Below are 13,656 nucleotides of genomic sequence, written 5' to 3' on the forward strand. Positions count from 1 at the left end.
TTGGAGACTTTAGTAAGTGCTGTTTCAGTTGAATGAAGGGGACAAAAGCCAGATTGGAGCGGATCAAGAATAGGTTAAGAAGAAAGAAAGTCGAGGTAGTGACGGCAGACAGCACGGTCTAGTAACTTGGATAAGAAAGGAAGGAGGGAGATGGGACGATAGTTGGAAGGAGAGGTAGGATCCAGAGAAGGTTTTTTTGAGGAGGGGGGTGACTACGGCATGCTTAAAGGCATCAGGGACAGTCGCAGTGGAAAGTGACAGATTGAGGATATGACAGATGAAAGGGGTGACAGCAGGAGAGATAGTGTTGAGTAGGTGAGTGGGAATAGGGTCAGAGGAGCAGGTGGTTAGTTTAGAGGATTGAAGAAGAAGTAAAGTTTCTTCTTCAGTGATTTCAGAAAAGGAAGAAAAGGAGGCAGGGGTAAAAGAGTTGGGAGAGTGGACTAAGGGAAGAATGGGTGGAGGAGAGCTGGTTGCGAATTCAAGTTTTATTTTGTGAACCTTATCTTGAAAGTAATCAGCCAAAGTCTGGGGAGAAAGTGAAGGGGGAGTTGGAGGAGAAGGCGCTTTGAGGAGAGAGTTAAGCGTGGCAAAGAGACGTTTAGGGTTTGAACCAATAGAGTTAGTCAATTGGATGTAGTAGTCCTGCTTGGCAAGTTGGAGAGCAGAATGGAAGGAGGTCAGCAAGAACTTGAAGTGTATGAAGTCAGCATGGGCACGAGATTTAAGTCAGAGGCTTTCAGCAGAGCGGGCACAAGAGTGTAGGTTATAAGATGATGGTCAGAAAGGGGGAGAGTTGAAGCAAGGAAATTGGACGGATTACTGTAATGCACTCTACACATCTGACTACAAAGGGCTTGCATAAGCTCCAACTGTTTCAGAATGCTGCAGCAAGACTGATAGAAGACTGAAAGCAAATAGGAGAAAATATTTTTTCACTTAACGAAGAGTTAAGTTCTGGAACTCATTGCCAGAGTTAGCATATCTGGATTTTAAAAAAGGTCTGGACCAGTTCCTGGAGGAAATGTCTATAGTCTGTATTGAGATAGAAATCGAGTAAACCACTACTTATCCCCGAGATCAGTAGCATGAAATCTTGCTACTATCAGGGATTGTGCCAAGTACTTTTGACCTGGACTGACCACTGTTGGAAGCAGGATACTGGGCTAGATGGACCTTCAGTCTGACCCAGTATGGCTATTCTTATGATCATATCACACTATTTCTGCAAAAATGTCACTGGCTACCAGTAAAATACAGGGATAAATTTAAAACTCATGTCTGATCTTCAAGGTCCTTAAAGGAAATGGGCCAGAATACAAGATCTCTCTCTACACACCTCCAAGGTCACTAAGATTCTCCTAAGCAGTATCCCTAACTATACTCTCTCCAAAGGACATCACACGATGTGACACCTGGCAGCAAACCTTCTCTACAGTCTGGAATGCACTCCCAGAAAGGCTTTGCTCAAGCCTTGCAAACAATCTCTAATTCAGGAAGCAGGTGAAAGATTGGCTCTTCTCCCACACATTTAATGGAAGAAGCAACTAACTTGCTAGTCACATACAACACACAATGATTAACACCAGTCTGCACATAGTGTAGCAAGGCTTGCTTACCCACTCCTCCCTAACTGAGATTATTTTCATACACTTTTCTGACTTCACATGCAACTTTCTTTAAATTAGTTTCCTTATTCTCTGTCTAACTGCTGTTACTCTGTCTTATCTATCTATATGTTCCATCTCCGTTTACATCATGTGCTATTATGTTTTATTGCATATGTGTCAACATTGTAAATAGCATACTATGACATAATTTGAATATTTTTGCTGCTGTAATTGTCTATTGCCTATGATTGACTTGTTTTTGCCGTACACTGCCTTGGGTGAATTTCTTCAAAAAGGCAGTAAATAAATCCTAATAAATACAAATTTTATAATATATGCCATCCATCAAGTCCAGCATTCTTTCTCTAACAGTGACCAATATGGGTTATTAGGAAATAACACAAAGACCTCCCCCGCCCCCCCCAACAACAAAAAAAAGAGATTCATTCTTTGCCTTTTCAAAAACTTGCATGATTAATAACTGTAGATTGGGAGTTGGACAGATTCCTAGAGGAAAATTCCATTTTAATCCAGTTATATTAGATGCCTTGAGCGCATCCTCTGGCGACAATTATTTACACAAAGTTCAACAGGCAGTTACAGATGAAGGCTCATGGCACTGACTGAGGTGGAAGCTCAAAGAAGCAAAAGAAAACTATAGGTCATATTTTTTTTTTTTTGTTACATTTGTACCCCGCGCTTTCCCACTCATGGCAGGCTCAATGCGGCTTACATGGGGCAATGGAGGGTTAAGTGACTTGCCCAGAGTCACAAGGAGCTGCCTGTGCCTGAAGTGGGAATCAAACTCAGTTCCTCAGTTCCCCAGGACCAAAGTCCACCACCCTAACCACTAGGCCACTCCTCCACTCAATTATTAGGTGACAATTATACTAAACATGACAGTGTAAGCGGCGTTCTGCTAACCTGTACAGGAGCCTCTAAACACCTTCTCACCATCTGGCACTGCTCCTGTTGTATCCTGGTTTTAACTGTTTAGGACTACAGTAACAAGGAACATCCTAGCCCTGTAAAATTCACACCGAGTAGCACCAGATGGGGAAAGGTTAACATTAACATATTATTCATTATATATGCTAATATCTCCAAGAATGGTTAAAAAACAAAATTACAACTCCATAAATACATAATCCACTTAGAACTGTAGATAAGGCAGAATATAAATAATTTTAAATAAATAATACTTCTAAATATTATTTAACATTATGCACAAATATAAATGAAATCAAAATATAATTAAAACGAACTATATAGTACATAAAACAGGTTCATTTCTAACCTATATCTGTTCTGGATTTTAGACTACCCAGGGACTTTAAGTAGACCTAGGTTGCCTTTGCCATCAGGTAAAGAACACTGCTCACCCAATTCCTCTTGCTGGCAGGAGGCAAGAGGGTACTGATGCCAAGGAATAGGGTGAAAGAGGAGGAAAGGTGATTGCGTATCACAAAATAAAAGTGAACCCAATGTGAAAAAAAAGGGCTAGGACCCACTGTGGTACTCAACTACTATAGTTCAGTCATGAACTACAATAACCCTTCTAAATAATTTTATACTCTAAAGGCCTATACAAAAAGTCACATTTTGGTAATTTCAGTAAATTAAGACATGCCCTGTGTCATCCAAATCTCTATGGGCAATAACGGATAAGAGGAGAAGATATACTGCTTGGAGTGAACAAGATTAAACAATAAAATTTGGGGGGTGATTACGGATACCACCTTGTCAATGACACACCATGTACAGAAAGTGATTAGAAATATAGTTTTTTAACTGAAGATGGTGTGATGATTGAGAGGTCTCCTGAGTTCAGATAATTTTCGTACAGTAGTACAAAATGTGGTCGTTCCAAATGTAGATTATTGTAACAGTTTGTTTTTGGGTATTAGGAAATGTCAGCTTAGGGCACTGCAAGTTACCCAAGACGCAGTGGCGAGGGCATTAGGAGGATGTAGTCGCTATGAGCACATTACACCAGTGTTCAAGTGGCTACATTGGATACCCGTGGAATATCAAATATGATTTAAGATCTTGTGCCTGATTTGTAAAGGACTGAAATACAAAATAACTTACGCATCCAGTTTCTGCTACAAAAGCGCAAAACTATGGAATGGCCTCCCAAAAGCTGTGAAAACAATCCACGACCACCTGAACTTCAGGAAATCACTAAAAACCAACCTCTTCAAAACGGCATACCCTAATGACCCAGAGTAAACCTCTTCACCCAGCAACATAGAAAGACTATAATCGTACTGGACAACACGCAATCTTCAACCCTTCCGACCCTCCACTTATACCTTGTACGATAACTATATAACCTTTTATCTGTTAGCAACCGACTAGGCAAGCGCCTCAGATGGTACTATGTAAACCACATTGAGCCTGCAAATAGGTGGGAAAATAGGGGGTACAAATACATACAACAAATAAATAACTGATAGAATTTCAACTGTTCTTGCTGCCAAATTATGTGTGTATAAGCCAAAGAGACTGTTACAATCCATGCATAAAAATCTTTTAGATGTTTCCACTTATCAGGGTGTTCTGATTGGAAGAATGTAAGCACACATTTCTTTATATTGCAGGGCCACAGTTTTGGAACCAGCTCCTTTTGTGTATTAGAGAGCTACAGAAGATGGGTGGTTTCAAGAAATCGCTAAAAACATATCTGGTCCGAAAGGCATATAATGGAGACTGATGTTCAGCAAGGGAGGATTCTGTGGTGGGTAATCAGTAATATTTTTAATATATAATAGGGATGACTTTACAATTTGTTTTGTTTAGTTTGAGTGTATGTATATGGATTAGTTATTGTTAATTTTTTTTTTAATTATGTTTGTGTTTTGGTACTCTGTCTAGAAGATTATAGATAAAGCGGAATATAAGTTTTGAAATATATAAAGATTGCTGTACCAGCAGTGAAAACAGCCAAAGAGGATCACTTGAGAGGACCTTTACCATCTGACTGCTAAGTGGAACATCAAAATGTGTTTAAGATATAATGGACCTAATATATAAAGGGCCTTAAAGCAAATAATCAGTTTTAGAATTGGTTATTCCACAGAATGGACAACTAATGCAGGCTAGACAGTGCCTTTTTAGCTGAACTATTCGAAAGAACCCCTGGCGGCATTAACTCAAGATTGCAAATTATTCTGTAGGTAAATCTATAAGACTATTACAGTAAGTAGTCAAAGCAAGAGAGAGAACTGCCGTCTATCCTATTGTACATAAATCTAATTTGCTAAGGTATGAGCTGTTAGATAGACCTGACCATAACAGAAAAAATGGCTTTCTGGAAATACTGGGAATATACCTGTCAAGCCTAACAGAGAAGTAAAAAACAATCCTTGAACTCTTCAAAATTGACATCACCTCAGAGAGCAGATTTTAAACCTTCATCTGGTGATCTCCCCAATCATAGTACCTCAATTTTATTAAGATTTAAGCATAAGCTATTTGCAATCAGCTATGAATGGATCTCTTTTGGAAGTCCCGGTTTAATAGTGCCAGGAAACAGCCACTGAGTACTGGCAGTGCTTCTTGCCCATTCACATGGAGCTCCAGGTTAGAGGGGGCAAATAAACAATATTAGACAAAACACATCTCCAAAAAATGCAAAATGCGCTAAATAAAAAGAAAATGAAAAACAGAAAAAAAAATGAAATCCCAAATTTAGACAAAGCAGCACAAATTCAATAAAACTGCCCATAACTAGACAAAAACAAAAACCTAGTAAATAAACAAAAAAGCGCAGGTTGAAATTTACAAGGAAAATATGAATTTTGCCCTGGTTCCTAAAAATGTTTGCAGTCACCTGTTTTCTTTTTCCAGCTCTAATATGAGTAAACTCAAACTATTCCTTTATGAAGGTAAAGTTTAGATTTAACAAACCAAAAACCGGATCAGTGCTAGAGAAATTGTGGGGAAATGGGTACTTTTTATCACATATGATGGACATGCAACCAGGTTCAGACTTACTAGACACTGATCTTAGATTTAGTGCAACAAATAATACATAAACCCTACCCACAAAGAGCAGAGTACTGCCTGTTACATTTTAAGCCGAAGGATGTCACAGTGGCCCAACATAAGTTGCAGTACACCTGTTTACGGCGACTAAGCTATGTCTCACATTCTTCAGTAAGGAGTGTGGTAGCCGTGTTAGTCCACTCTTAAGGTTATCAATAGAAATCAAACAAAATAAAACATGGAAAAGAAAATAAGATGATACCTTTTTTATTGGACATAACTTAATACATTTCTTGATTAGCTTTCGAAGGATCTGAGGAAGAAGGGCGACCTTCAAAAGCTAATCAAGAAATGTATTAAGTTATGTCCAATAAAAAGGTATCATCTTATTTTCTTTTCCATGTTTTATTTTGTTTGATTTCTATTGATAATCTCACATTCTTCAGAAATTGGACTGCCTTTCAATGTCAAAACTGACTGCATTGAGGCGTGGTCGTCTCTTATTTTTTTTTATAAAACCTGGCATGTTTATGAAAGCTGGCAATCCTCATCTGGTCAAGGATCCCAACACCTATGGAAACGCTGCACACTGGGGGAGAGGGGGGATTGGGGGTGAAGGGAAGGGTTCCTTTGCTGTTATTTAACTTGGCTGTTGATAATTTGTTCTTGCTGTCATTTTTGCTATTATTCATAATTAATAAAGCTTTGAATCAAAAACAAACAAAAAAACAAACAAAGCAAAACTGGTTTTCCCTTACTCAAGAAACAGAAAAGTCTCCATACAATTATCAAGGAACATCTCAGAGAAATGGGGAGATACAATATTTCTTTTATCTATAAGCGAAATGTACAATTGATGAAAAGGTGTAAGACTTACCTAGTTTTACTGCACTAGGAATGTTTCTGTCAAGAAGAAACAAGAAGGGCTTAAAAGTGAAAGCATCAACTATTGTGCCCGCATGGTGAGGCAGAGTCATCAGACGGATGCTGGCACAAAGGAGGTTACAATCCATGTCATCAACAAAAGGGTCAGCGGATGGATTCTCAAGTTCAGATGCACCAGAAAGACAACACGCCAACTTCCCAACAATTCCAGCCAATTCCTTTTTTACCAAAACCGAGCTATCATTGACTTTGTCTCTGCATAAATAAAAAAGAAGTAAATTTCCTCCCTGTACATTTAGAGTAGAGGAAGATTTTATTTTTTTTATTATTTGTTTGCAATTGAATCACTGGTAGTTCTTACGTACAAGAGGATCTGGGAAACTGCGTTTTGTGATTTGTCGCCAAGATAGTGCAGCAAAATAGGAAATCCTTTCACACAGCTGGCACGCACAGTCTCATGGGGGCACTGGAGTGTCCAGTGATAAATTGCCATTCGCCAATCAGCGCAGATTGTTTTGGGGAAGAAGGAAAGAAGCAGCACACAATGCGATTGTGTTTCAAGTGCTGAAACAAAAACAAAACATTTTTTTTAAAAGATATGCTAGCAAAGCAAATTGAAACAATACATTTTCTTATTTGCTAATTAAATATATCAAGTTTTTTCATAATAATCTAGTGCATGGGATATATCCCCCTCTCCAGCAGATGGAGAGGCCAAATTCAAGTCAAACAAGTCAAGCATAGAGGCTCAAATGGATCGTTCCGTACCTTTTTTACATCTTGCACATTTCTATAATTTTTTCTTTAAAATGAAAAAGATATAGGGTCTGATTGAACAGTCACACATGATTTATATAATTTCAGCATGCACTATTCAGTTATCAGCTCTTCAATTTTAGTATACATAACTGTAATTTTACAGCCCGCAATAAAGAAAGCTGGATAAGGCCAGTAAAGCTTTAATACACAAATCAGAAGGGCTTAGTCTATATGGGCCCTTTATTAAGCGCTGGATATGAATGTGCGTTAGGGGTGGGAAGTACAGCTGGGCTGTGCTGTAGCCCGGCGGTACTTGCAACAAACTTTATATAACTCGTCCTCTCTCGTTCCTCTAATGTGTCTAACGCATATATCTCATTCTCTTTAACATTACTCTGTATTTGTATCATCACCGGAGGTGGTAACGCCTCATGGTACTATGTAAGCCACATTGAGCCTGCAAATAGGTGGGAAAATGTGGGGTACAAATGCAACAAATAAAAAGACATAACCCACTAGCTCTGGACTGGTGATTGGGAGATACGCATGGGACAGATTTGTCATACACAGGTGATATACTTACAAATATAACTTGAAATTTGAGAACTCAGATTCAGAAGACCAGATTTAAATGCGGTCAGCTTAAAGGAAGGATCATTTGAGAGGCTGGAAATCCATGGCAGAGATAAAATGCCACATATGTTTAAAAGCATTTGTTCATCATAGTGGCTTCTTACTAGAGGAGGGACAAAACCAACAACAAACCATTTTTGCCCCTAAAGTGAAAAACTTATTTAGTTCAAGAATATGTCTTCTCACATTTTCACAAAAACTGAAGTTTACTGTGGGGATAAATAATCAGACTTCTCATTGAAAGCTTGGGTCTATGTAATTTAGGAATGTTAAATGCTAAATAGTAGTAGTAGTAGTAGTAATTACCAATTATTTTATAACAAACAAGATCATTTTAAGATACGTTTTTTGTTATGTTTATCGTATACTTATTGTATAGTTTTATAGTTTAGCTTTTCAGGAAAGGCAGGATAAAATAAATTTGATTTGGTTTCATATGTCCTAGTAAAAGCAGATTGTGGTAAAACATGAGAAGTGAGAGACACAGCATAAGCAATAAGCACTTCATAAGAAATTCAGTAAACGGCACCCAAATTTGGGTGCCAAAAAAAATGCACACTGAGCACTATTCTAAAAACGGTGCTACGAGTTGGGTGCCATTTATAGAAAAGTGTGTAGTGCCAGGATCCACACCCAACTTTTAGGCACAAGGATTTACACCGACTGAACCTTGATGTAAATCCCTGCACCTAAATTAGGCGTGGATCCCCTGAATTCTATAACAGTGAATGCATCTTTAGTGAACGCCCCATTCCGCCCATTCCCCTCCCATAATCATGCCCCCTTTCCAATTGTGCACTAAAAGACTGACATGCATATCTTTGTAGAATAGCATTTAGCAAGAAGCGCGCATAAATTCAAATTATCAAAAATTGTTAGCACCCAATTATTGGCGCTAATGCAATTAAACTGCTCACACCAATTGAGCACACACCCAAAATCTGCATATGCAATTTTAAGTACCATTTATAGAATTCCCCTGTAAGTATGAATCCCTTGGGGTTCTATTAAACAGCTCACCGTGCATGTACAGTAAAGCATCTAGTATCTTCACTACTCTATCCATCAGTGGTCTGACGTTATCCGTTTGTTGCGCAGAATCCAGTACATCCATGCAGACCTTTAGTACTTGCCGGATAACATCAGGAAGTAACCATGTCAACTGTAGATTTCCTTGAGAAGCCTGAACAGGTAACTTTGAAGTAGCTGTTTCTGCCATTGTATGATCCAAGCTTATAAAAAGAATAGGAGAGGAAAGAACCGTTTTAAATGAAATACTTTCACTTCCATTTTTATTTTTACAATTTTTTCTTTTAAAATCTTAACTCAGCAAACACATCTGGCTTTTCACTATGTGCCTTAGATAACGAAAAGGTGAAGCAAATATCCATGGACTCAGTAGTTGAACTGGGCAAGTAAAGAGGACATGTGGAGATCAACACATGAATTCCATTTCCTAATGTTTTCTTATTGTACAGAACAAGTCTCAGTAATATCCTGTAACTGTGGACACAGCTGCCCCAAAAACTACAGCCTGCAGTTGTCACCCATCAGCAGGATAAAATCCACTTTCAATGCGAAAAAACACAGGATTTTTATTTTTTAATATAATTATTTTGGGACCTGCAGTTTCCTTGCTCCTTTGAGCTTCTAGATCAGTCAGAACCAGCCCCTTCTTGATCTGTGATGTGTGTGTTTGGGCTTCATCTGCAACTGGCCTGGTTTTCTCTCTGTCTGCTTCTATGTAGCCTAACCACTGTATAATGGAGACCATGAACTGTGCTCCATGCAGTTCCAAATCCACATGCACCATGACTCTGTCTATTACATGCCACCATTACACACTGGCTGGGCTCCCTCCCCCCTGCTGTCCTGAGGAGCAGGAACAAAGTTAGGGACTTCAACCCTAATCTCCTGCATGCCGATACACAGCACTGCCAGTGACTCACCTAGTCAAATTATGTAAATATATTCATCACATTTCTCATATTTAGACACACACTTCTACTACACAAGGAGTTAATACAGCTCTGGGTATGACAAATCTTGTAATAGCTCAGAAATCACCACATGGCTCACTGTCTAATATGCAAGCTACTGAGCCAAAGTAATGCATATTTTATAGATTTGCTAAGATAAACCATTCCAGCCCTTCAGATGGGTTTCTACGTATTTCTAATCCCATTTTATTGATCTCTCTCACCTCTTCAGGATGGCTCTCTTTATGTTTCAACGGTTTTTATTGATGACAAATCAGAAAATACAACTTTACTATAACACATTAATATCATGTTTGACAGTAACACAACTGGCACTCATCCTTATTGATAGTCATCAAACTTTTACATTTTAACCCTCCCCCTCAACTATTTATGTTTCAACAATTTGTTTATTGATGACAGAACAGACAATCATCTCCAACAAGTGTGATGTACATAAGTCAAACATCAAAATTTGTTCCCCCACAACAGAACATTAATATCAGTCAGCAAGCTTTGTCTGTTATCTCCCCCCCCCCTAATATTCAACAAGTTAGTACTATAGCAGTGTTTTGTCCCCAGTGCCAAACTTTAACATTCCCCTCCCTGCCCTACCCATCCCCCAGTCCCCAGGGTAGATGTTTGCCCAGCCAATTATGAGATCGTTTTGCCCTAGTATATGTGTCGTTCCACTATGGGCAACTTTCAAGTGTGGACAACAGCAAATTCCAGATGAGGGGTCCTTTTTCCCTTAATACCCCCCAATCCTCTATTCGGCCAACCTTCATGAAAATGCCATTGATTGATCACAAAGTGATCCCTAACGCACCCCTCAATGAGCATATATCTCCCTGCAGTTAACTGGTATAATAGGATAAGGTCTCTCATCCCCCCAGAGCTCTGACCCCCCCTCCCCCGCCATCTCATTCACTCCACATTCATCCCAATACATTCATCACCTGGCTTCTGGATCTAGGTGCAATGATGTTTAAGTAAGCTCAGGATGGCTCTCTTTAACCTGCATACAACCAAAGGAGAAATTATGTCTTACCTGATAATTTTCTTTTCTTTAGTCAGCAACACTGTTCTGAACCAATGGGTGTTACCAGTGGCGTCCCAACCACTAGGCCAAGGAGGGGGCCTCAGGTGGACTGTTCTGAAACGGCATTGCCCCTTGCCCTTCCTTCCCCAAATTTACCTTTTCTTTTTTTGTTTTTTAAAAGGCTGCGGTGGCAGCAATTCCCATAGGCTGCCCTGCCGCCAGTCCCGGCCCCTTCTCTCTACTGAAGCCCGCCTCTCTGATGTAACTTCCTGTTTCCTCGGAGGTGGCCTACAATAGAGAAAAGGGGCCGGGACCAGTGGCAGGGCAGCCCATGGGAATCACTGCTGCTGCCACCCTTTGAAAACAAGAAAAAGGTAAATTCGGTGAAAGGAAGGGGAGAGATGTCAGACATTGGCCAGGGGGTGGCAGAGTAGCCAGGGCAGCAGCTCATTCCTTGCCTTAGGAGGCAGATTGTCTTGGGCCGAGTGTTATCCCTTCCTTCCAGCAGGTGGAGGTAGAAAAAACTGAATTCTGCTAGTGACATCACCAGAATAAGCAGAGGTGCTTCCTGGAACAATCCAGTATTTTTTTTCTACCTTCAGCAGGTGATAGATTATGCTGACAGTGCTCCTGTCCCTGGCCTAGCTCCCCACTCTGCTGGCCAGTTTTTTCTAACTCCACCTGTTGGTACGAAGGGATAACACCCACAGGGTCAGAACAGTGTAGCTGATGCAAAGAAAGGAAATTCTCTAAAACTGCACCCCTCACAAGGTTCTGGGGCTAAAGGAGTCATCTCTTTAGATACAATGATCCTCCCTGTATGTATTATGATTATTTAAAGATTTTAAAATCCGTCCCTTCCTCTCTGAGCACTCTACCAGAACCCTTATCCACACTCTTATCACCTCTCACCTAGATTATTGCAACCTGCTTCTCACCGGCCTCCCACTTAGCCATCTCTCTCCTCTTCAATCAGTCCAAAACTCGGCTGCGCAACTCATTTTCCGCCAGAGTCGCTATGCTCACTTTAGCCCTCTCGTCAAGTCACTTCACTGGCTCCCTATCCGTTTCCGCATTCAATTCAAACTTCTCTTACTAATCTAAAGTGCATTCACTCTACCGCTCCCCAGTACCTCTCCACTCTTGTCTCTCCCTACGCCCCCCCCCCCCAGGGTACTCCCTTATGTGGATAAATCTCTCATCTGTCCCCTTCTCCTCTACTGCTAATTCCAGACTCCATTCCTTTTATCTCGCTGCACCTCACGCCTGGAATAGACTTCCCGAGCCTGTACGTCTAGCCCCGTCTTTGGCCGTTTTCAAATCCAGGCTAAAAGCCCACTTCTTTGACGCTGCTTTTGACTCCTAACCACTAATCACTTGCCCTGTACCCTTTTATCCCCACCTCTTTAATTCCCTTACCTCTTAGTTGTTCTGTTTGTCTGTCCTATTTAGATTGTGAGCTCTTTGAGCAGGGACTGTCTTTTCATGTATTGTGTACAGCGCTGCATATGCCTTGTAGAACTATAGAAGTGATAAGTAGTAGTAGTAGTAGTTATGTATTTTGACAGATGTAACCATACCCCTGATTCAGGCAAGTGCCAAAACGCGGCCGGTGTGGGTCACTTGTCTTTGTGTGTTAATAATTTATTTCGGACAATAAACCAGGTTGCCTTACTGGTGTTTGTCTCTTGTTTTTCCTCACTCGTAACAGGAGTGGCCCTGGTAACTTCTTCATATCACTCCAACATAAATGTCCTTTACCAAAGAGCTGGCCCTCCGACCTTGGAGCTACTACCGAATACCGAAGAAGCTGGCTGCTGTGGTTACCTGATCCAGCTCTGAGAAGCATGAACTGAGCTCAAAGCTGTCAGTCGCACTATAACTGCGATTCCCTCCAAAGTCTGAACAACATCAGCCTTAACATAGTCTTCTTCAGGAACTGCCAGGAAAGAGGATAATTTCTTGCTCAGTAAATTCCACAGTCCACTCTTTAATCTCATATCCACAGGACCAATCCTGTTGGTAATAAGAAATAATTTTGATAAAATCAGACAAAAAAATACATTCCTGTTCTATCACCAGAGAAAAGTTAAAGAACCATTACCGCCACCAACTAAGGTCTTGATCCAGTAAGTGCTGAATTAGAACACTGCGCTCAGCTTCAGTGCACAGCACTCTAATGCATGCACTAAAAAAAATAACAATAATAATTTCTAATGCAGGAAATCTAATGCCATGCAAATTACCAAAGCACTAAAGTGGGCACTATCAGGAAAAAATAAAAACAGCACACACCACTACAGTAATATGTAGTGATTTGTTGCATTGCAAGTAAATATCTCCCTTTCTATCTGTGCGTGAGTGGGGATTAACTCACACACTGACAAGAAGGAAGCTTAAAAATATTTTAAAAACCAGGCTGATTTCCTCAACTCCCATGCCTACACCCCCAACCCACAAAATTTCCTGGTGTCCCACTGGGCCCCAGGTGGCATCCTGACCCTCCTTGCAAAAATGTCCTGATGGTCTAGGGGGCCTGAGTCCACTGCTCTCCTCAGGGCTATCTGGTCCATGGCACCCTGGGCCAGAAAATATGTAGTGTGGTCCAGAGCCCCTGACACCAGTCTTTTTCACCTCCAAAAGCTGGGAGGCAGGAATGACGCCCACTCACTTCTGCTTCCTAGCGCTTGAGGTGTCCACTTGGATTCTCTTTTCTTACAGCCAACTTATCTAGAGGAAAAGGATCTCAGAAACCCCG

The 13,656-nt window shown here is 40.5% G+C and overlaps 1 protein-coding gene across 1 annotated transcript in view; it reads right to left on the reverse strand.

The window, feature by feature from the left end:
* The window catches only part of ATR (ATR serine/threonine kinase), a 174,492-nt gene that overhangs the window by 132,453 nt on the left and 28,383 nt on the right, over nt 1–13,656 (reverse strand). Inside the window, exons 6-10 of the mRNA XM_030216335.1 lie at nt 12,726–12,914; nt 8,898–9,109; nt 7,828–7,980; nt 6,851–7,049; nt 6,478–6,740 (exon numbers count right to left, since the gene is read on the reverse strand). Coding sequence (XP_030072195.1) covers nt 6,478–6,740; nt 6,851–7,049; nt 7,828–7,980; nt 8,898–9,109; nt 12,726–12,914 — 1,016 coding nt within the window. The remainder of the gene's footprint in view (nt 1–6,477; nt 6,741–6,850; nt 7,050–7,827; nt 7,981–8,897; nt 9,110–12,725; nt 12,915–13,656) is intronic.

The sequence above is a fragment of the Microcaecilia unicolor genome, chromosome 10, assembly GCF_901765095.1.
Source record: "Microcaecilia unicolor chromosome 10, aMicUni1.1, whole genome shotgun sequence".
NCBI lineage: Eukaryota > Metazoa > Chordata > Amphibia > Gymnophiona > Siphonopidae > Microcaecilia > Microcaecilia unicolor.